This window comes from Ahaetulla prasina, chromosome 5 (genome assembly GCF_028640845.1).
Source record: "Ahaetulla prasina isolate Xishuangbanna chromosome 5, ASM2864084v1, whole genome shotgun sequence".
Taxonomy (NCBI): domain Eukaryota; kingdom Metazoa; phylum Chordata; class Lepidosauria; order Squamata; family Colubridae; genus Ahaetulla; species Ahaetulla prasina.
The window spans coordinates 63,109,551-63,134,083 of record NC_080543.1 but is presented as its reverse complement, the minus strand read 5'-3'; the positions used below and the strand labels follow the sequence as shown (position 1 = coordinate 63,134,083).

At 42.3% G+C, this 24,533-nt stretch overlaps 1 protein-coding gene across 1 annotated transcript; it reads left to right on the top strand.

Annotated features, from left to right (window-relative positions):
* The first annotated feature begins 3,234 nt into the window (after positions 1–3,234).
* LOC131199934 (uncharacterized protein K02A2.6-like) lies at positions 3,235–11,099 on the top strand. The gene is made up of 3 exons (XM_058186226.1): positions 3,235–3,238; positions 6,005–7,189; positions 10,930–11,099. The coding sequence occupies exons 1-3, from the start codon at positions 3,235–3,237 to the stop codon at positions 11,097–11,099; spliced, it is 1,359 nt and encodes a 452-aa protein (XP_058042209.1).
* The last annotated feature ends 13,434 nt before the right edge of the window (positions 11,100–24,533 follow it).

Here is a 24,533-nt window from a genome sequence, read left to right as displayed (position 1 = left end):
TTAGAGAAGAAAAAATCCCAGGAAAAGACACAAAGGATAGTGGATGAAATTAGACAGAAAGAAATTCAGTTGCAAAAGACATTTATGGATACTCAAATTTTACACCATATTAAAGAGTTACAGCAAAAATTAACTATGTTAACTGTACAGGAAATAGAAACAAAATTGAACTATGCAAAACAAAGACATTTTTAATTTGCTAACAAACCAGGTAGATGGTTAGCATATTAATTAAGAAAAGAAAGAGAAAAGACAATAATTGGAAAAAATTGTGAAGGCAATAATGTAATAACAGACAATGAACTCATTAAAAAGTCCTTTCCTAACTTTTACTCAAATTTGTATAAAAGACAGGAGATTGACACATTAAAAATAGATGACTACCTTTTAAAACAACAGTTACGTAAACTATCACAAACCCAGAGACAACTTATGAATGATCCAATAACTGCTTTTGAGATATCAGAAGCTATTTAAAAAATGAAGCCAAGCAAAGCCCCAGGCCCAGATGGTCTTACAAGCCAATACTGTAAGTGTTTTGAGGCTGAACTTCTTCAACCACTAAAAGACCCAATGAATGATATACTACAGTGGGGAAATATACCCCAGACAGAGAAAGAAGCCAATATTGTGTTGCTCCCAAAGGAGGGTCAAGATGTTACAAAGACAAAAAACTATAGACCAATCTCATTACTAAATAAAGACTTTAAACTTTTTGCTGCTATTCTGGCTAAAGAAGATTTTACAGATATATATATATATATATATACATGAAGACCAGCAAGCTTTCTGCCGAAAAGATGCCTAAGAGATAATGTGAGGACTGTCCTAAATATTATTGAATATTTACAATATCATAATGAAAAGCAGGTTGCCTTAATTTTTTTAGATGGAGAGAAGACCTTCGACAACTTGAATTGGAGCTTTATGTTTAAGGTGCTGAAAGAAATGGACTTTGGAGTGAATTTTATCCAAGGAATTAAAGCAATCTACACATTTGCAACAATTGTTATAAATGGTGATTTAACTAATTTATCTGAAATTCAAAAGGATACAAGACAAGGATGCCCTTTGTCTCCTCTGCTGTTTATGTTGTTGGAAGTTTTGAATAGAGGTATCAAACAAGATGACAAAATAAGGGGTATAAATTATTACGAAATAAGTTTATAAATTGAGGGACTTCGCTGGTGATCTGGTTATATTTCTCCAGGATCCCAAAAATAATATAGAATATTTGATGAGGAAACTGAATGAGTTTGGGGCTTTGGCAGGTTTCAAAATAAATAAACAGAAAAAAACAATGTTGATTAAGAATATGTCTTCTCAGGATAGTGATATATTGAATAAAAAGTCAGGTTTTAGGGTTGAGAAAAAGGTGAAATAATTAGGGGTTATGTTGACAAATACAAATAGAAAACTGTTTAAAAATAAGTATGTCCCACTTTGGAGGGATATTAAACAGAATTTACAAAGATGGGATAAATTCAGTGGTGGGTTGCTACCGGTTCACCCCGGTTTGGGCGAACCAGTAGCAGCAGCAACAGGAGGCTCCACCCAGATGTCATCAAATACAATCTGTGCATGCGCAGAAGTGGTATGTGTGTGAGTACCAGTAGCAAAGGTAAGTGAAACCCACCCCTGGATAAATTGCATTTATCACTATTGGGTAGAATCTCTGTAATCAAGACAAATATTTTATCATTTTTTTTTTATTTCAGACATTACCAATATTCACAACTGACAGTCCATTTAAACAATGGCAAAAGGATATTTCTAAGTGGCAAGGGAAAGAACCAAAAATTAGATATAAGCTACTGCAAGATGCTAAGGAAAGAGAGGGTTGGGTCTACCAGATATGAAATTGTATTTTGATGCATGCTGCTTGATCTGGGCAAAAGAATGGTTGAGTCTCCAGAATAAGAGGTTACTCAAATTAGAGGGCCATGAATTAATGTTTGGATGGCACAGTTACTTACGGTATGATAAAAGTAAAGTTAATGTCAATTTTAAGAACCATTTTGTTAGACATACTAAGAGTTTGAAATACATATAAAGCAAGGCTCTCTATGAAGCTGCCCTTTTGGGTGTTACCACAGGAAACTTTTTTAAGAAAAGAAATGGTGGCAAAGCCAGACTGGCTGATATATGATAAAATTTTATCTTTTAATTCTGGTGACCCAATATTAAATCCAAGAGAAGAACTTGAATCAGAAGATTACGTTTGTCATTGGTTCAGTTATAAGTAACTGAAAGAAAGGTTTAAACTGGATAAAAAGTGTTATGGATTTGACTTTGTTAAAAACGAATTGGAAATCTTATTATGTGGCAACGATGAATATATTATTGCTAAGATCTATAAAGTTATTGAAATTGAATTTGGAAAATGAACATGTAAAAACATTGTATGATTCAGTGGGCAAGGAATTTTGGATATAATGTGATGCTTAAACAATAGGAAAATATGTGGACAAAAGGTTTAAAATGTACATTAGATTACAATTTTTTAAAAAAAATTCTATAAGATGATATATTGCTGGTATTTAACACCAGATAAGCTATCTAAGATGTATAAAGGTATGTCAAATGAATGTTGAAAGTGTAAAAGCAAAGAAGGGACTTTTTATCATCTATGGTGGACATGTAATAAAGCAAAAAAAAAAATTGGAGTACGATTCATATTTTAATACAGAAAATTTTGAAAATGGAAATAAAAATGAAACCAGAACTTTTCTTTTTGGGCCTAATGGAAAAAGAACTAGACAAAAAAATTGGAATTTTGTTACTATGTATGTTAATAGCAGCAAGACTTGTATGCACAAAAATGGAAGGACACTTTGATTCCTACTATGGAGGAATGGTTGCAGAAGTTGATGGAGTTGGCCGAGATGGCCAAACTGACTACTTCGATTAAAGAAAAGAACGTAAGTACTTTTGTTTCCACGTGGAACTTCGTACTCGATGTGGAAAAAAATGAAACTCTGACTTTGGGTTTTACAGATTAGACTTATAGATCTTTATAGAAATGGCTTGTTCATATTGTTATGGAAAAGCAAAAAGTTGTGGTTTGATGTTAATGCCTTATTTTACTGCAACAGAGAGAGTCGGAAGTCAATGCTTCTTTTTCTTTTCCCTATCTTTCCACACTTCTCTTCCACCTTTCCCTTCCCCCCCCACTGCTATTTACTTTTGTATTTTGTATTTTATAATACTCTGTAATTCAATAAAAATACTTACATGGGTAAGTGTAATGTATCTTTAAATATTTCGGCGGGAAACAAGCACGTTGCTGATTGGTTGAAGCCGCCGGTTAAACTGTATATAAGGAGAGGTTTTTCCCCAGCCCGGTTGCTGGGTTCACCATATAGTAAAGAGCTGTTGTCACTACCCTGGTCTCCTGCCTCGTTATTGCCCGAATCTAACACTGGCGACGAAGGTGGGATCTCGAGGTTAAGAGCACCAGGAACGAGCTGAACGCACGAAAGAACCGAACCCAGCAAAGCTCAGGGCAGAATCGCAGCGATGGCCAGCTACACTCCGCCCGCGCCATTTGACCCATCCAGGGAGAAATGGGGAACGTACATGACCCGTTTCGAGAGCTTCCTGGAGGCAAACGAACTGCAAGGAGTCCCAGACAACCGCAAAAGGGCTTATTTCCTGAGCCACTGCGGTCCCGAGGTCATCGACATCGCGGAAGCCCTGGCAGAGCCAACGCCGGTACAATCGGTATCGTGGCAAACTCTGCAAAATCTATTGAAGAACCATTTCGCGCCTACACCGTCCAAGTACGTACGGCGTTTTGAATTTGGAGAGCGCAGACAGCAAGAGGGCGAATCCATCAGCGAGTACATGGCCGCCCTGAGGAAAGCCTCCAAAGATTGTGGGTACCGAGACTTGGACGAGGAGCTGTTAGAGCAACTCATCCGTGGGGTCAGAGACATTCGTTTGCGGAGGCGGCTGCTATCAAAAAGCAATCTAACGCTGGCAAACGCTCTGGACGAAGCCAGAGCTCACGAGATGTCCACCCAAGCGGCGGAAACCCTACAAAAGCCACTCACGCCGACGGCGAGCTCGAAATCAACCCCGGTCCACAACGAAGAAATCCAGACCGAATCAGACGGCGAGGATGAGGAAGGAGTTTGCCTCACCGAGAGAAGGGGCAAAGAAGACCGGGATGAATGCGGAAGTTGCGGAGGGCAACACCAGCGTCAACGATGCAAGTTCAAGGACGCTACATGTCGGCGGTGCGAGAAGAAGGGGCACCTGGCTCAAGTCTGTCGAGCACCCCAACCTTCCCGCCGAAAATTCAAACTGACCAATCAGAGCGCAGGATCGGCAAGGCGACCCGCGATTGGTCAGAACAAAAAGGGCGCGAATTCAAATCGAACGACCGTGATAATAGGCCATGCAGCAACCCGCATCGAGAAGAAAATCTTCACAAAACCGAAAATCGAAGGAGTGCCGTGCCGACTAGAAGTGGACACAGGGTCAGCGATCACAATCATGTCCTGGGACACTTTTGCGAAAGCTTTGCCGAGAATCGCCAAACGCAAACTGCAAACACAGCGGCTACGAGTGCACGACTACCAAGGGAATCGCATCCCTGTTCGAGGGACCACCTCCGTCCGCGTCGAGTACGGACCACACAAGAAGACCCTGCCCATCACGATAGTCGAAGGGACCCTGCCAAGTTTGTTGGGACTAGACTGGTTCCGTGCATTGGGCATGGGAGTGACTGGCATCTACAGAAGTGACTTTAACCTAAAAGACACACTCATGAACGAGTTCGAAGATGTCTTCAAGGACTGCCTGGGCAAGTACAAGGGGACCCCTATTTCCTTCAATTTAGACCCCCAGGTAGCCCCCATTCGGTTAAAGGCAAGGAGAGTCCCTTTTGCCCTTAAACCCAAGATTGACCAGGAGATAGACAAGCTCATCAGTCAGGGGATACTAGTGCCAGTCGATCACGCAAAGTGGGAGACGCCAATCGTCACCCCAGTGAAATCAGATGGGTCTGTTAGAATCTGCGCTGACTACAAGGCAACGTTAAACAAAGCCTTGCAAAAAAGCGCTTACCCGGTCCCCGTGGTACAACACTTGCTGCACTCGCTGGGGCAAGGGCACGTTTTTGCCAAATTAGATTTGGCCCAGGCCTATCAACAACTGCCTGTGGATGCCAACACAGCCGAAGCCCAGACAATTGTAACCCACAGAGGTGCGTTCAAGTGTACCCGGTTGCAGTTTGGGGTGAGTGTGGCACCTGGTCTGTTCCAAAATTTAATGGAGCGACTTCTGCAAGGGCTCCCGGGGGTAGTCCCCTATTTCGATGATGTATTGATATCAGCCGAAAATTTAGAAGAATTGGGGGAGCGTTTGAGAAAAGTTCTGGGCATTTTCCGGTCAGCCGGTTTAAAGGTTAAAGTGAACAAATGCCAGATAGGGGTAGAATCCGTAGAGTTCTTGGGCTACAGAATAGACAAGGAGGGAATTCACCCCACTGAAAGCAAGGTCAAGGCAATACGAAAGGCTCCAGCGCCCAAAAACAAAACAGAGCTACAGGCATTCCTGGGTCTAGTGAATTTTTACGCGGTCTTTTTAAAAAATAAGGCAACCGTTGCCGAGCCGCTACATAAGCTACTGGGAAAGAATACTGCTTGGTCTTGGGGAAAGTCAGAAGCGAGGGCTTTCGAAGCAGTAAAAAACCTACTCTCGAGCGATAGCTTACTGATTCAGTATCATAGCTCATTGCCATTGGTACTAGTTTGCGATGCTTCCCCTTACGGGGTGGGGGCTGTGCTCAGCCACAGGCTTCCAAATGGCACAGAAGCCCCAATAGCCTTCTACTCCAGAACGATGTCCTCGACAGAGAGGAACTATAGCCAATTGGATAAAGAAGCGCTAGCCATTGTGTCAGGGGTTAAAAAGTTTCACGAATACGTTTTTGGGAGAGACTTTGAAATTGTTACAGACCATAGACCGCTGTTAGGGATACTGGCTGGCGACCGCCCAACGCCTGTGGCACTTTCGCCACGATTGACCCGATGGACTATCTTCTTAGCCGCCTATTCCTACAAACTGCAGCATCGGCCCGGAAAAGAGTTGGGGCATGCGGACGCATTAAGCAGATGCCCACTACCTGGGGCGATCGAAGACCCCACTCCGGGGACGCCCATACTGTTAATTGACTCTCTGGACTCTGGCCCAGTCACGTCTAAGGAGGTGGCTCGGGCATCATACCGGGACATTACTTTGAGAACTGTACTCGGTTGGGTACAAAGAGGGTGGCCCGCTGCGCCGGGCGAGCGTTTTAAAGAATTTGTAAAAAAACGTGGGGAACTTTCGGCTCAAGGGGGGTGCCTGCTATGGGGGGATAGAGTGGTGATCCCAGAAAAATTGAGGAAAAGGGTGTTGGACCTCCTCCACGAGGGTCACCCAGGGATCGTTAGGATGAAGGGTCTAGCGAGAAGCTATGTGTGGTGGCCCTTAATGGACTCAGAAATTGCTGAAAGGGTAGGGAAATGCCAGGCCTGCCAGGAGTCCAGACCTCTACCCCCAACGGCCCCGGTTCGGGAATGGGAAAGACCCCAAGGGCCCTGGTCTAGAATCCACATTGATTTTGCCGGCCCCTTCCACGGCCAAACCTTCCTGGTAGTAGTCGATGCCTACTCCAAATGGCTGGAAATCATTCTCATGAGATCCATGACAGCCGAGGCCGTGATCTCAGTCCTACGGCACCTATTTGCAACACATGGGTTGCCCGACACGTTGGTATCCGATAACGGCCCGCAATTCACGGCAACACAGTTTGAGGAATACTTGGCAGAAGAGGGCATCCGGCATGCCCTCTCGGCGCCTTTCCACCCTGCGACGAATGGCCTTGCAGAGCGTTTCGTCCGAAGCGCAAAAGAGGCATTGTCCAGACTCAAGCCAGGCGACTGGCAATCTAAAATAGATGTTTTCCTGGCCGTCCAACACCGAACCCCCTGTGCCACAACCGGTAGAAGCCCTGCAGAATTATTAATGGGCCGAAAGCTCAGGTGCCCACTAGACCGTTTAAATCCAAACTATACACCAGAGGGTTACAAGGGGGGACTCGAAAAAACAAGAGGAATGGAAATAGGCGACCGGGTATGGGCACACAACTATGGTGAGGGCCCGATCTGGGTAGCCGGAAAAATTCTAAACATAACAGGTCCCAAATCATACTTGGTGGAGTTAGAGGACGGCCGAGTATGGAGGCGACATATAGATCAATTAAGAAAACGAATAGCCGAAAACTCCGAGTCAGACGAAACAGGCCCTGACTATACAATGTTTGAACCCACAGCTGACTCTAACCCGGGAAAATCGCAGGACTTAACTGAATTCCCGGAGGTCCAGCGACGCCAACAGGTTCCATTAGAAAACAGCAGGGACGACTCGGCAAATAATCCAGGGCCGGATGGCCTAGAGGAGGAGCCGAGAGGAGCAAACAGCCCCTCCGGTCAACTCGACCCGCTCCCAGGGAATGTACTGCGCAGGTCCGAAAGAGTCAGGAGACGCCCAGTCTATTTGCGTGATTACGTTGAAAAGTAATATGTAAATATAATGTAAATATAGGTAAAATGCTTTCTGGGAGGGAAGGAGTGTAATGTATCTTTAAATATTTCGGCGGGAAACAAGCACGTTGCTGATTGGTTGAAGCCGCCGGTTAAACTGTATATAAGGAGAGGTTTTTCCCCAGCCCGGTTGCTGGGTTCACCATATAGTAAAGAGCTGTTGTCACTACCCTGGTCTCCTGCCTCGTTATTGCCCGAATCTAACAGTAAGGGTGACTCCCTTTGTCCTCCCTTCCTAATCATCCTTTCCAACGCCTATGGACCATCTAGGCTTAGGTGAGTCCCCTAGGCTCACAGCTTCCTCCATCCATCCAGCAGAGTTCGCTGCTGGGTGAGCCTTAGCAGAGGTTTCACCCCAGCATTCAGCTTCCTCCTGGTCTCTGCCTTGAGTAGACATCATTTGCACAATCCCCACAGTAGAGCAAATGCCTCTCCGGGTTGACCATTTTTCAGATTCCACCTAATGTAAGTACCTGCTTCAGCTATCTTTTGAGGAAAACATGACTCTTGAAACAAATGGTATTTCAAAAGGAACTTTTACTGAGAGAAGTGATTGCAGAGAAATCAGGTGGAGTCTAAAGATTCCCATATGAAAGGTTAAGTTAATTTCTCCTGTTCAACCCCCACCCAGTGCCCCATGTCCACCAGTAGCCAATATGATGCCAAAAAGATGTCAGGAGAACTCCGAGGCAGGATGGAGATAGCAGGTCATCCTTGGATGGCGCAACCTTGGATAACAGGCTGGAACTGGCTGGGAGGAAGTCCATTCTGACAATCCAGTCCCCCTTCCTAATTCCCCTGTGGTTACAGCAAAAGCGAAAGCATTCAAAGCGTTCAACCCCAAGAAACATGCCCCTTCCCCTTCAGAATGGCAGCGTTCCGGCAGGGGCCTGACAGGCTTATTAATTTTTTTAAAGAGCTCTCTGGAAGCCCTGATCAAGGGGAAAAAATGAGGTGGGCTGATGATCAGGAATGTTTAAATTATTTTCTGACTCATATAATCATTCATATTTTCTCTACTGGAGTTTGAGAATATACATCCTGCTAGAAAACAATAAAAAAGGAGAGAGCAAGATAGAAAGATGGAGAGTGTGAATTCACAGTAATTTAATCTCATGCCTCAGAAAACAGCTATATGAAAAAAAGATTGTGTAACTTGCTTCAATATCTGATCGTTCTTTAGCAGGAATTAAAATCTAATTAATCTTGATGTGTATAAGCTGTGCAAGCAATTGCACTGTGTGGCATGAACTATTTGATCAGCTGCTTCATAGTGCTATAAGCCAAGCAGACCTTGCCTGACCTGTTTAAGTCATGTATAAATAGCAGCTGTGGGTGACAGGCCAGAAGATGCATGAAGGAAAGAAGTCCATCTGAAATTGTATAATATAATAATGGATCTGTTTTGGCAGATAGGTAGCACCTTGTCTAAGTAGCCATGTTTAGTACTTGGACACATGCAGAGAATACCAGCACTGTATGCTAGACTAATATTTTCCAACATTAGCAACTTGAAGACGTGTGGACTTCAATTCCCAGAATTCCTGGGAAAGCATGAGCTATAATGTTGTCAAATAGAGAATATGACAATTTGACATCAATGTGGTGCAAATAATTCTCCATGAAATAAAGAGGCATGATTTTCCTTGATGAAGTGCTTTGTTTTCTCACTCTTATTAGCTTATTCATTCTCATTTATCTTCAATATATGTACTTGTCTAACATATATATGTTAGATATGGATCTGTATATGTATGTATATGAGTGATGCAGTGGCCTAGAGATGGAACTCTTGCCTCACAATTAGGAGGCTGTGAGTTCGATCCTAGGTAGTGGCAGATCCTAGGTAGTGGCAGATATTTCTCTCTCTGGGTACAATGTGTAATTATCTGCTGTGAACTCTGCACTGGCGACAGGAAGAGCATCCGGCCAGTAAACACTCAGCTCCACTGCCCCAACTCCACCCCGATGTAAGGGATTACAGGGTCATTAAAAGACACCAAAAAAAAATCTATATGTGTATGTATATATATATATATATATATATGAACCCACATTCATCTCAAACAGCCTTCTGTCCTGCAAAAGTGCTACTTGGCAACCCAGAATTCCCAATCAGCTAGCTCACTAGCCTAATGGCTAAAAATGCTGAGAATTACTATCACTATTGAAAGTTATAGAACATTGGCCTAGACTTAAATCATAGCATATTATGGAGTTAAAAATCAGCAGAAGAGAACTTATGAGTAAGCAATTCAGCTTTGTCATGCAAGTTAACAAGTTAAATTAGTTTCACAATAGCTTCAACGGTCTTTCAAAAAGTTAATGCTGTGCAGAAAAATAAATATACCAGTTCTCATATAATTCAATGAAAGATAATTTGTTTTTGAACAAATTTGAGTTTGTTGGAAGAAAGAATGTCCATCAGCTTTTCCTAGGAGAATGATATTCTTGCATTCTTTTAGTTTCAAAGTGGCCATGGAAAGCGTATCACTGTTCTGTGTGTATAGGTGTGTATAGGTGTGTATATAGGTAGTTCTCAACTTATGAGCAAATTTTGACCAAAATTTCAGTTGCTAAGTAAGGCAGTTGTTAAATGAGTCGTGTCTTTTTTGCCACAATTGTTAAGCAAATCATTGCAGTTGTTAAGCAAATCATGTGGTTGACCTGGGTATGCTGCAACTATCATGAATACATGCTGGTTGCCAAGCATCCAAATTTTGAGCATGTGACTGTGGGAATGTTACAACAATTGTAAGTATGAGGATCCATTATAAGCAATTTTTTTTGGTACTGTTGTAACTTTGAACGGTCACTTAATGGATGGTTTTAAGTCAAGGACTACCTGTAAAAATTTCTCCTGGAAGACAAGTTGAAAAGGCAGCCACATATATCATGGTGTTTTTATGTTTGTTACAGAAAGGAAAATTGTTACTTTTATTTCATTGGTCTCAAATTCTTCAATTATGTTTATTTTACATTATGGTAACTGTTTATGCAAATGTTGCATTTATTGCACCTAAATTTACACCAATAATATCTTCTCTGATAATTTCTAAATAGTGCTTGGACTTCTAACATTATTGTTAAATAATGTCAACTGAGCATGAAGGCCATCACTGAAAACCTGAATCACCCCAGGGAATGAGAACTTGGCACATTTTTTTTCCCTAAATAATCTCTGGCAGATGCTTATTGAGTCTTTCCTGGAAATCCATAGGAACACAAATCATTTAATATCCAATCACTTGGCTGCATGGGTATGCCATGAATTCATCAATAATCGGATCTCTATAGTATTTTTTTCTTGAATAGGAATATCACTGTAACCCAGGGGTATCAAACTCAGATCTGGCCCTCAATGTGGTTAGATTTGGCCCATGGACCCAACCTGGAAACAGTGAAGGACCGGTCCGTAGCACCTCGGCCCTGGCCCAGGCCATCCAGGCACTGATCTACGTCATGGTGGCAGCCATCTGGGCCAGATCCGTGGGGCTGCCCTGAAGCCAACAAGGGATCGTTCCCACCCCACCCCCTCGGCACAGGCACAGGAGGTGGCAAGTGCGTAGGGCCTGGCATCCCTGGGCATGCACACAGGAGGCAGCGAGCAGGCGGCCTGAATGTATTCTGAGCACTTCCAGCCTGCGCATTCACCACCTCCTGTGTGCATGCTCAGGGCAACCCGGCTACAGGCTCTTTGAGGGCAACCATAATGCTGATCTGGCCCTCAATGAAATTGAGTTTGACACCCCTGTGTTAGGACATTTGGCTTGGGTTCACAGTTGTGTTTTTCCTCTTATCTCTCCCCACCTCCCATTAATGGAACAGGCTAGCTTTGATCTGGTATTCTCATTGAAGTGGCATCACCAAACTTGGCTGCCAGCCCTTTGGGGAGGCAAAGAGCTTGCGGGGCACCAAACTGTCCCTACGTCGAGTTACCCACTGTGACTTGTTCCATCCCAATCCAGCTGTCCTGAGTCAGTCATGCCCAGTATGCAGCACTGAGCCGACCAACCCCACCCACTCAAACCCACCTAGTCGTGGTGACCCAGCTACTGGCCCTTTGAGGTCAACCATAATGCTGATCTGGCCCTCAATGAGTTTGACACCCCTTCTGTAACCATACCAGATAGTCAAGTCTATTGATTTTAATTCCTATCTTTCATTTTAATGATATTATTAAGGATAGTGAGTAATTATTAATCTATTTTTTCTCTAAATTGTATACTGTATCAACATTGGTTAGCATTTTGATTATTGTCTTTTGTCCCCCTTCCCTTCAATCTCATCTGATTCTTGGATACTGCTTTGACAAATCCCTGCATTTTCTTTGCAAGATTTCAGAAGTGGTTTTCCAAGATTAACCAGCTTTCCAAGATTAACCAGCTAGCTTTGTGCCTAAAACAGGCCGAGAACTCACAATCTCCTGGTTTCTAGCTTGATGCCTAACTTCTATGTTAAACTGAAGTGTTATGTGTGCATAAAGGCAGACCAGCAGTATATTAGCTTGCACAAGAAATGTATATACTGTTTATTCTCAGGAATTCCGATCGTACTTTTCTTTTTTTTCACGTTATTTTAATGGGATGTAGGCAGAGGGAGCCAACAAATCAATCTAGAGAAATAAAAATCTGAAATTGCAGAATTGTGCAATAACATCACACTATCCAATTCTTTCTTCAATACTGATTTGCAAAGCAAGACAGCAGCAAAGCCAGATGAGAAAAACAATCAGCATTTCTGTAAGGATTGACACACTCAAATCAATGCATTATAGTTTGGCAGAGAGTCACAACAGAGGCGGAATATAAATTCATGGATAATCAATAATATGGAGGCATTTATGATGGAGAGATGAGTTGTGTTTTAAATCAACACATGGGAAATGGGCTTAGAATTGGACTTATATGTTCATAACTATGAACATGCGTTCTCAACTAAATCAGAGATGAGACTGATGCTATAATGTCAGACACTTCAAACTTTATATAATGATACGTTTTGAATGAAAGAGCAGACTAGGATAAAAGAAAGCAGGTTCAAATTCTCTCTTAAATAAACTTAACTCACTGTGTTATTGTGAAATTAAATGAAAAAGTCTGCTACTCTGATCTCCATGAAAGAAAAATCCGATAAAAGGCTTGTTTGACTTCCATCTGCTACTTAATAATCTTAGATCGTTCCGTTGCTAGCCAACCAAAACATCTTTTTTTTATTTTAACTCTTGAGTTAACATTAAGAGTCATTGTTGTTACAGAAGGTTTCAAATCTAATCTAAATTTTTACTGTTGGTTGATCATTTGTTTTCTAGTTGTTCATTATCAAACAAGGTCATATTAATGCCCTATAAATCTTCTTTAAGGAATAAAGAATGCTTACCTAATGCTTTCCGAAAAGTATAATATTTTAACTATCACATATTACAACACCTGGGAAGTAAGCCAACATGAACAATCAATGGTACAATTTTTTGCAGCATCTTTCCATAGAAGCATCAGTATTTTATTGAATTAACTGGTTAACTTATAACAACTAATGGCAGCCTAGCAGATCCTCCACTTTTGCTATATATCGCAGTTGTTCAGCATAAACCACTTAACAATGAATTAAGCAAAATACAAGGCTAGCAAGCTACTTATGTATTAATCTTTTTCCAAGTGCTGCTCTCCAAATGTGGTGCCCTCCAAATGTTGACTGCGAATGTTGGGAATGTTGGGATTGCTGCAGTGGTGAAATCCACATTTTCAAACTACCAGTTCTGTGGGGGTGGCGTGGTGGGCATGGTGTAGTGTGGTTTGGTGGGTATGGCTTGGTGGGCGTGGCTTGGTGGGCGTGGCAGGGGAAGAATATTGCAAAATCTCCATTCCCACCCCACTTTGGGCCCAGCCAGAGGTGGTTTTTGCAGGTTCTCTGAACTACTCAAAATTTCCACTACTGGTTCTTCTTTCAGATATAGAAACCCAAGTCAAGGTATTACACAATGCTACTTAGCTAAGTAAATAACAATCAAGAATTTATAGAGCATTTATAAAGCTAGTCAGATCTGAATAATTAATCAAACAATAAACTTGCTAGCAAATTATTACAATTCAAAAGAAAGGAAGAATAACAGTGAATGCAGAATTGATAGAAATCAATTAGATTGCACGATTAAATCAGTTTGGAAATTGACAGTGCTATCAGAAGTGTGTCTACCTCAGAAGTCATTCCCACTGAATTCATTTATCCAAGTCAATGTGGGGTGGGGGATAAGTTTGTATGGTTATCATTTGTTTTAGAGTATTTTAATGCCAACCACACCTTAGCTCTATGCATTCTTAAAAAGACAGAGATACAATTAAAGCAGATGGTAAGGCAAGATGAAATACTTAAAATAAACAAGCATAGTTTGAGCCCTCTCCTAATGTGTAATGCTTCAATCCCAAGGATAGGTTGTTCTACAATCTGGGTCCACCATGAAAAAACAGGGTTAACCAGAATCTCAAATAAATCCAGGGAGGGACTTGCAAAAGATGCCCTGATGGCTGAATAAAACACAGAACTGAAAGATTTACTGTTTTACAGACTTTCTGTTTTTATTTTTTATTTGGGATTACAATCTCACAATTCTTTTGCAATAATCAGGATCCAGGACCAGTCATTACTTTTTTCTTAACAAATGGGAAGTGACCCCATTCAGCTGCTTCCTGGGCTGAGGCAGAATGAAAGAATGGGGTCACTTCCCATATTAAAAAAAGATTTGTCTATGTTGTTTCTGAATCCTGATTATTATAAAGGAATTGTGAGCAAAGGGTGGGACTCTAATCTCAAACCAAAAACCAAAACAGAGTGTTTGCCTGTAACTCTTTCAACCAGAGGCCTGTATATTGTTCAACCACCGGGACATTATATACAAGTCTACTTTTTTCACCAAATGATAAGTAAAGATTTAGAAGCACTTTGTAACTTTCCATTGACCCTTCTGCTATATTTATCCATTTATTTATTTTGTCATCACTGAATAATGCTGCCACTAGCTAAAACAACACAAAACTAAAGGAATTTAGTGTCTATGATCCAGCTTTGCTGATGAAGAAGTGGATGGCTTGCATTCTCAACAAACTCAAAAGGCATCTGAAGTACTGGTTCCACTAACTCCACTAGATCAAATAAAGACATGGAGCCCAAGAATCTGGAACAAAGGGTGGTCCTACCAGCCTAGATATTCATGGCTTATGATTAGTATGTAGAGATCAGATTTATAGACAAGGATTTGGGAGTGGGGGTGGAAGTGGAGGTGTACATTACAATCAAATATACTTCGAACATTGCCCTTCTTTCTGCCAGCACATGGTATGTAGACATGTTAGGAATGTTGAGATGTTGAACCTAAACTGCCTGGGGGATTAGGGGCACCGAATTTAGGAATGGCTCAAGTGTACCAACTTGAAAGAAACCATTCCCGTTTTAATCTTTCTTACTGCGCGGTAATTCAATCCCTTCATTGCCTGGGGACAAAGAAGTTTTTGGTGAGAAGGCTGAGGAAAAGAAGCGTGACCAAGAACAGTCTACGCCTGCCACTCCAGAAGAGAATGGCGTTCAGCTGTGAGCCAGGAGAAAGAGCAGGGCACGGCGCTCACAGCTGGCCAGTGGCGTCTCTTATGCTAGCGAGACTTCATTTCCTCCCCCACTCCCACACCGAAACCTAAGAAAAATACCTTCAGCCCTCCGCCGAAAAGAACCACAAGCCAATTCTGCCAAACTTGGGCCCGATGCCCCAGAATAATCCGACGCCCTGTCTTCTATCCGCCAGCGCCCGTCTCGGGTGTATCTGCAGCCCGCTCTCCCGCTGACCTCTCCTTGGACTTACCTGAGATGCCTCCTCCGATCACGATCACGTCGCACTTGTTGTGGTCGCTGCTCATGATGGCTGGTCACCGGCTCCAATTGCAGCGGTTGTTCCTGCAACCGCAGAGGTTCCTCGCCGACTGCCACCCGGACACAGTGACAGGGCAGCTGTTGTGATGAGTAACACACCCCTTTCGCTAGCTCAGCGGGAGACTCCGCCCGCTACTGGCAAAGGGCGGCCAAGTCTGTGGCTCAACCAGTGAGCCTCACCTGAGCGGACGGGGCGCTCAAGAGTTCCTCGAGTCGCCCCTGTAGTTCCCCGGCGCAGAGATATAGCCAGTGCTTAAGGCAGGAATCACCAGGCAGGAAATCAGTGAATGAAGTTGACTGGAGAAGCAGACAATGCGAAGGCTTCACCTGTTGAATGTCCTGGTGCTGTTCAAGGCAGAAATAAGTTCTTAAAATATTCCCTAAAGGAATAATGGGTCTGATACCACTTGACTGGTTCTTGCCAAAAGTACAGTGTAGAGATCCAGTCTCTTATATGCTTATGTTATATTCATAGCTACACACAAACACACACACACACACACACACACACACACACACACACACACCCCAGTGATCCATGCAAAACTTCTCTGCATAGCTTTCCTTCACAATAAGCCTGTCAGTCGAATTTCTATCCAGTTATTTTCTCCTGTCATTCTATTTTACCCCATTGACCATTGTACAGATGTGCTTCTACCGAAATCCAATGGGCATTCAGCTTCATTTCGGTGCATTCATACTGAACGTAAGCATTCTTTACAATACAATGAGTACTTCGCTTGACTTGACTCTCATGGAAGCAGTGGGTTGATATATGGTTAATTTATATTTTAAAATGGCATTCCCAGTATATACTTTGGAATACATTTTTTGAGTGTTTCAGTGTAGTAGGCATTCATTTTAAATTCTAATATATAATTGCAAAATAATAATAGAAGCAGTCACTTAATTTCCAAAACTAATTTAAATCGGAAAAACCCCAATCCAAATATTACCTATTGAACACACCAATAATTACCCTTTGGTTTTCTGATTTATACTTGATTTGTTGTTACTAATGTTGGTTCTTTACCTAGATAGCCAGATGTTTAGACTGGATTTGACATTTTTATCCACTTATCGAATCCTTCCAAGGATCTGGGATAGGCAGATGTTGATGATTGCTGGACACAACCATTTTTTTTCCCTAAAGGCAGGATATAACTGATATTGAAGATACCAGCACTGACAGTTGCCTTATTGAGACTAATTTTCATCTGCAGACCTTAGACTAAAGCATCTGGGCTAAATTTTTTGCTTCTTTTCCATTTCTGGATTTTTGTGTTTTGCTTGATTAATTATTCTGATGAAGTTGCATTCTCATTTGTGAACATTTGAATAGCCACCATTCTTATTTTGGATTTTGGAAGATGCAATGCCCTGTGCATATTTACTTCTAGGTAAAAACAACAACAGCAACAGCTGCAACATTCAAATTGAAAGACTTCTAGAAAATTTCAAAACTTGGTGGGGAGAGCAATGTGATAATAATAAACAAATTACTAGAGTTCTAAATTACCTAGTTCGGGTATAATTTTAATTTTCAGTCTACGCCTGCCACTCCAGAAGAGAATGGCGTTCAGCTGTGCGCCAGGAGAAAGAGCAGGGCACGGCGCTCACAGCTGGCCAGTGGCGTCTCTTATGCTAGCGAGACTTCATTTCCTCCCCCACTCCCACACCGAAACCTAAGAAAAATACCTTCAGCCCTCCGCCGAAAAGAACCACAAGCCAATTCTGCCAAACTTGGGCCCGATGCCCCAGAATAATCCGACGCCCTGTCTTCTATCCGCCAGCGCCCGTCTCGGGTGTATCTGCAGCCCGCTCTCCCGCTGACCTCTCCTTGGACTTACCTGAGATGCCTCCTCCGATCACGATCACGTCGCACTTGTTGTGGTCGCTGCTCATGATGGCTGGTCACCGGCTCCAATTGCAGCGGTTGTTCCTGCAACCGCAGAGGTTCCTCGCCGACTGCCACCCGGACACAGTGACAGGGCAGCTGTTGTGATGAGTAACACACCCCTTTCGCTAGCTCAGCGGGAGACTCCGCCCGCTACTGGCAAAGGGCGGCCAAGTCTGTGGCTCAACCAGTGAGCCTCACCTGAGCGGACGGGGCGCTCAAGAGTTCCTCGAGTCGCCCCTGTAGTTCCCCGGCGCAGAGATATAGCCAGTGCTTAAGGCAGGAATCACCAGGCAGGAAATCAGTGAATGAAGTTGACTGGAGAAGCAGACAATGCGAAGGCTTCACCTGTTGAATGTCCTGGTGCTGTTCAAGGCAGAAATAAGTTCTTAAAATATTCCCTAAAGGAATAATGGGTCTGATACCACTTGACTGGTTCTTGCCAAAAGTACAGTGTAGAGATCCAGTCTCTTATATGCTTATGTTATATTCATAGCTACACACAAACACACACACACACACACACACACACACACACCAGTGATCCATGCAAAACTTCTCTGCATAGCTTTCCTTCACAATAAGCCTGTCAGTCGAATTTCTATCCAGTTATTTTCTCCTGTCATTCTATTTTACCCCATTGACCATTGTACAGATGTGCTTCTACCAAAATCCAATGGGCATTCAGCTTCATTTCGGTGCATTCATACTGAACGTAAGCATTCTTTACAATACAATGAGTACTTCGCTTGACTTGACTCTCATGGAAGCAGTGGGTTGATATATGGTTAATTTATATTTTAAAATGGCATTCCCAGTATATACTTTGGAATACATTTTTTGAGTGTTTCAGTGTAGTAGGCATTCATTTTAAATTCTAATATATAATTGCAAAATAATAATAGAAGCAGTCACTTAATTTCCAAAACTAATTTAAATCGGAAAAACCCCAATCCAAATATTACCTATTGAACACACCAATAATTACCCTTTGGTTTTCTGATTTATACTTGATTTGTTGTTACTAATGTTGGTTCTTTACCTAGATAGCCAGATGTTTAGACTGGATTTGACATTTTTATCCACTTATCGAATCCTTCCAAGAATCTGGGATAGGCAGATGTTGATGATTGCTGGACACAACCATTTTTTTTTCCTAAAGGCAGGATATAACTGATATTGAAGATACCAGCACTGACAGTTGCCTTATTGAGACTAATTTTCATCTGCAGACCTTAGACTAAAGCATCTGGGCTAAATTTTTTGCTTCTTTTCCATTTCTGGATTTTTGTGTTTTGCTTGATTAATTATTCTGATGAAGTTGCATTCTCATTTGTGAACATTTGAATAGCCACCATTCTTATTTTGGATTTTGGAAGATGCAATGCCCTGTGCATATTTACTTCTAGGTAAAAACAACAACAGCAACAGCTGCAACATTCAAATTGAAAGACTTCTAGAAAATTTCAAAACTTGGTGGGGAGAGCAATGTGATAATAATAAACAAATTACTAGAGTTGTAAATTACCTAGTTCGGGTATAATTTTAATTTTTCAAAATTCTGATATTTGTTGGGAGGCTGTCTGGATAATTCTGGGTGGAATTTCCAGTTAAAGGAAAGAAAGATTAATTACCAGCAGAAAGAATATACCCCCAAACCCTTATAACAGGAGCTCCATCATCATTGGATCCCAAAGCCTGGTAAAATACTCACTCAGGTCTTCAACAGTTTCCTGAACATTATCAGAGTGGGAATTATCGAAGTTTCTGAAAGGATATGTTCCATAAGGCAGGTGCCAGGATAGGGAAGGCATTTTTCCTGGATCCTACCAGTGTATCTACTATCATTCCTATCACCCATCTCTTCCCACTTATGACTGTATGATTGTAACCTTGTTGTTTGTATCCTTACGATTGATATTGACTGTTTCCTAATATGATTTGATTGCTTTTTTGTACCCTATGACTATCATTAAGTGTTATACCTTATATTCTTGATGAATGTATCTTTTCTTTTATGTACACTGGGAGCATATGCACCAAGACAAATTCCTTGTGTATCCAATTGCACTTGGCCAATAAAGAATTCTATTCTATTCCATTCCATTTAATTGATGGAACCCAAAGCATGCCCACTCTGCCCAGTCTCACCAGTTTGACAGAAACAGCTTGAGATAGATGAACCTCAATAACCTGGCCCTATGGCATGAGGGGCTTTATAGGTGATCTTGAATTGCATTCAGAAGCCTGTGGTAACTAATGCAGCTTGCAGAGTGTTGATATGGTTATAATGGGGCAGGTCTATTACTATCCATACTGACACATTCTAGCATACCTGTAGCTTCTTAGTGATCTTCAAGGGCAGCTCAACAATAAACTAAACATTGTTTTCCCAAGAGGTTGTTCTTGAGATTTTAATCTATGACAATTCAGGCACATAACTTTGTTTTATAGTCAGTCATTTATACTTACTATTAATTACTGCAAAATAATGTGAAACTATGAATTAGGAAATCGGCTGTCATGATCAATCTCTCACTGATTCCTGTGAGATCTGAGAATTATCCTTCACATCAATTTTACCTTGATTTAGTTTAGATCTCTATATTTGTTTTAAGATAGTGACAGTAGTGAGTGTTTAATGAGTATTAGTATGTGCATAAGCAAAGTGTTAGATGATGATGATACCCAAACTTGACTCTCTTGTAACTTCACTAAATAACTTCAATGAGAACACCAGATCAAAGGTAGCATTCTCCAAGTAGTTGTCTTCCATTAATTGGGGTGGGGGAGAAGAGGAAGAACACAACTGCAAAACCAATCCAAAAGTCCTAATACAGGGGTGTCAAACTCAATTTCATTTAGGGCCGGATCAGCATTATGATTGCCCTCAAAGGGCCAGTAGCTGGTTCGCAGTGACTAGGTGGGTTTGGCTGGGTGGGCATGGCTGGGTGAGCATGGCTGGGTGGACATGGCTGGGTGGGCATGGCTGGCTCGATGCCACTCACTGGGCACAGCTGACTCAGGATGTCTGGGTCAGGACGGAACAAGTAGCAGCAGCTAACTCGATGTGGGGACAATTCGGTGCCCCACAAGCTCCTTGCCTCCCCAAACTGCTGGCAGCCAAGTGCATGCACACACACACACACAAACACACACACACACACGCCAAGTTTGGGGACTTTTATTCACAGAGGAAGGAAAGGGCCTTCTACCCAATTCCATACATGATTGGCAGTTTATAAGCTCAGATGTGGATAAAAGTCTCCAAGCTTGGAATGGTATGTGTGTGCATATGTGTGCACAGCATACCAAAGGAGATATTATTCTCCCAATCACAGAAATCATTGGCATTTCCCTGTCTGTGCTGCCCTCCCAAGAAAGCAGGAGACAGATGTTGCTAATGTGTGTGGAAGCATGGAGGAGAAAGTTTGCAGGATGCAGTTTGCTCTGAGTCCAACTTCTGCCTGGTGCTCCCTGGTCCTGCATGAGGGAAATTGCCCTTCTTGAAAGGGAATACCTATTTCCAATTGTGTGTGGAAATGATTCTGGCTTGTTGGGACAGCCTTCCCTCATGCAGTTGCCCGGCCACCCCCTCCTCCCCTCCAGAGATCTCTCAAAGGCAGAAGCTGAAGTTGGAGGAAACTGTAGCAATGTTGTCCTCCACCTCCTGTGGGGATCCAGACAAGGCTAGAAGTGGGGATCCAGAAGTCTCCAGCAGAGGGAGGTGAGACCAGGATGAGTGCCAAAGTCTAGTCCACCAGAGGAGCCTTGCTTTCCCTCTCAGGCCATGTAGAAGACTCCCCAATGGTGGTGTGGGCTGCCCAGAGCCCTGGGCAATGGATGGCAAGTACCAAGCCCAGCTCCTTGGGCACCAGGACTCTACTTCCCAGCCCAGCCCCGCTTCTCCAAGGGGGTGCCCGACTGTGCTTACCTCCTTGAGGCTGCTCCTGCTGTGCTCACTCTCCTTGTCCAAGTTGCTCATGGTGGGTGCAGGAGGGCAAAGAGTGTGGGTCATTCCCTCTCCATGCAAGGAGACCCAGCTTTGTAACCAACACAGCCTCAGTGATAGGATGGGAAACCAACAGGAGAAGGGGACAAGGGGATGACAAAAGGGCAGCAGGGCTGCTGGTGGGCAAGTGCTAAGGCAGGATTTCCCTCAGATCCCCCCTCCCTCTTTCCAATCTCCTTCCTTGCCCTCCACTGCCCAGGGCTCCAGGCATCCAGCACCACTATCTGGGGCTCCGCTGCATGGCTTGAGAGGGACAGCAAGGCTCCTCTGGTGGACTAGGCTTTGCCGCTCATCCTGGTCTCACCGTCCTCTGTTAGAGACCTCCAAATCCCCCCTTCCAGCCTTGCCTGGCCCCGCCACAGGAGACGGATGATGACACTGCTGTTAGTGGAAGTGTGGAGGAGAAAATTCAACTTTCTCTGAGTTCAGAACTTTTGAACTTTTGAACTCAGAGAAAGTTCAACTTTCTCTGAGTTCAACTTCTGCTTTGACAGATCTCTGGAGAGGAGAAGGGGGTGGCAGGGGAACTGTGTGAGGGAAGGCTGCCCCAACAAGCCAGCATCTTTATGTCACATGATTAGAAATGGGGATTCCATTTCAAAAAGGGGCACTTTCCCTCGTGCAAAACCAGAGAGCACTGCTCCCCTGCCTCCTCCTCTTGCTCTCCAGAGATCTGTCAAGCAGAACTTCTGCAAAGCTTTTGACTACTTCTGCAAAGCTTTTGACTCAAACAGACAACAAGTGATCAAAATTGGCAACGCTCTATCAAACCCTATTCCTGTCAAAAGTGGTGATTTTGAACTTAATAACAGCAGCAAGATTGTTGATTGGACAATATTGGAAGAAAAAAGAATTACCCACAATAGAAGAATGGATATTGAAAGTTTCCAATTTGGCTGAGATGGCTAAAATCTCAGCCTTCTTGAAAGACACTACTCAAGAAAAATATCTAAACGAATGGAAGAATTGGATTGATTATATTCAAAATAGAAATCAGATTAAGAAATTTCAGATTGCCTTTGAATGAAGGATGTTGCTTTTGATTTTAATGGAAGAAGTCAGGTTATGTGAAAGGAAGGATTATAATTGTGTTAGATTTTAAAATGTTAATGTATGACTGTTTGTTCATTGAACTATACCTTGTGTTTGCTCCGGGAAGTTGGGGGGAGGGGGGGTTTGGAGGGAGGAGGGAAGGAGGGGGGGATGGGAGGGAAGAAATTTAATTCTTCCCTCCCATTTAATTCCAGGACTTCGCCAACTTCCGGATCTCCGAACCTTCCGCCGCGAGCTTAAAACATATTTATTCATCTGCGCAGGACTGGACTAGATTTTAAATTTATATTGGTTTTAATGGGTTTTATTATTTATATTGCTTTTTTAATTATTTGGCTGTGTAGAATAAGTTTTTTAATTGTTATTTTATTCTGTATTTATTTGTACTTTTTTATCTGCCTGTGAACCGCCCTGAGTCCCTAGGGAGATAGGGCGGTATATAAATACGATAAATACGATAAATAAATAAATAAATAAATAATTGTTGTTGTAAAACTTTTTCAATTAAAAAAAAAAGTGGTGTTCCCCAAGGTAGCGTTCTTGGACCAACACTCTTCATACTATACATAAATGATCTCTGTGACCTTATCTCAAGTTATTGTGTTCTCTTTGCTGATGATGTCAAACTATTTAATACCACTAACAATACTTCTACCCTTCAAGATGACCTTGACTTTGTTTCCAATTGGTCTAAACTTGGCAACTCCAAATCTCAACCAGCAAATGCTCAGTCTTACATATTGGAAAAAAGAACCCTATCAACAAGTACAAGCTTGATGGTCATTACCTTACTGACGACCCCCACCCTGTCAAAGACCTTGGAGTTTTCATATTTATTTATTATTTATTTATTTTATTTATTATTTAAACTTATATACCGCCCTATCTCCCAAAGGACTCAGGGCGGTTTACAGGCATATAAAAAACATCAATATACAAATTAAAATAATCATTAAAAGACTTATTCTAATGCCAATAATTAATAATACCAATTGTTAAAAATAGAAATATAAATATTAAAATCAATTTAAAACCCCTCTAAATTTAAAAATCTAAGCCAGTCCTGCACAGATGAATAAATGAGTCTTGAGCTCGCGACGGAAGGTCCGAAGATCTGGAAGTTGACGGAGTCCTGGGGGGAGTTCGTTCCAGAGGGTGGGAGCCCCCACAGAGAAGGCCCTTCCCCTGGGCGTCGCCAGACGACACTGCCTAGCTGACGGCACCCTGAGGAGTCCCTCCCTGTGAGAGCGCACGGGTCGGATATCAAATGACCTAAATGCCAAAGCCCACTGCAACTACATAGCAAAAAAGGTAAGAGTTGTAAACCTAATTTTACGCAGCTTCTTTTCCAAAAACTCTACACTACTAACTAGAGCATACAAAACATTTGCCAGACCTATTCTTGAATACAGCTCATCCGTCTGGAACCCATACCACATCTCTGACATTAATACAATCGAACGCATCCAGAAATATTTTACTAGAAGAGTTCTTCGCTCCTCCGAAAACAACAAAATACCTTATACCACCAGGCTTGAAATCCTGGGATTAGAAAACTTAGAACTCTGCTGACTTCGATATGACCTGTGTTTAACACACAAAATCATCTATTGCAATATCCTTCCTGTAAAAGACTACTTCAGCTTCAATCGCAATAATACAAGAGCAAACAATAGATTCAAACTTAATGTCAACCGCTTCAAACTTGATTGCAGAAAATATGACTTCTGTAACAGAGTTGTTAACGCTTGGAACTCATTACCTGACTCCATAGTCTCTACTCAAAATCCCAAAATCTTCAACCAAAAACTCTACTATTGATCTCACCCCATTCCTAAGAGGACTATAAGGGGCGAGCATAAGAGCACAAAAGTGCCTACCGTTCCTGTCCTATTGTTCCTTTCATTATACCAAATTATTATTTTATTTTTATTTTTATTTATTTACATTTATATCCCACCCTTCTCCAAAGACTCAGGGCGGCTTACAGTGTGTAAGGCAATAGTCTCATTCTATTTGTATATATTTACAAAGTCAACTTATTGCCCCCCCCCCCAAC

Bases quoted from the DNA above. Each gene is read 5' to 3' on its own strand.
- LOC131199934 (XM_058186226.1), top strand. The intron at 7,190-10,929 runs GTCCCAAATCAT...ACTGTAACCCAG, and splicing joins AAAAATTCTAAACATAACAG to GGGTATCAAACTCAGATCTG.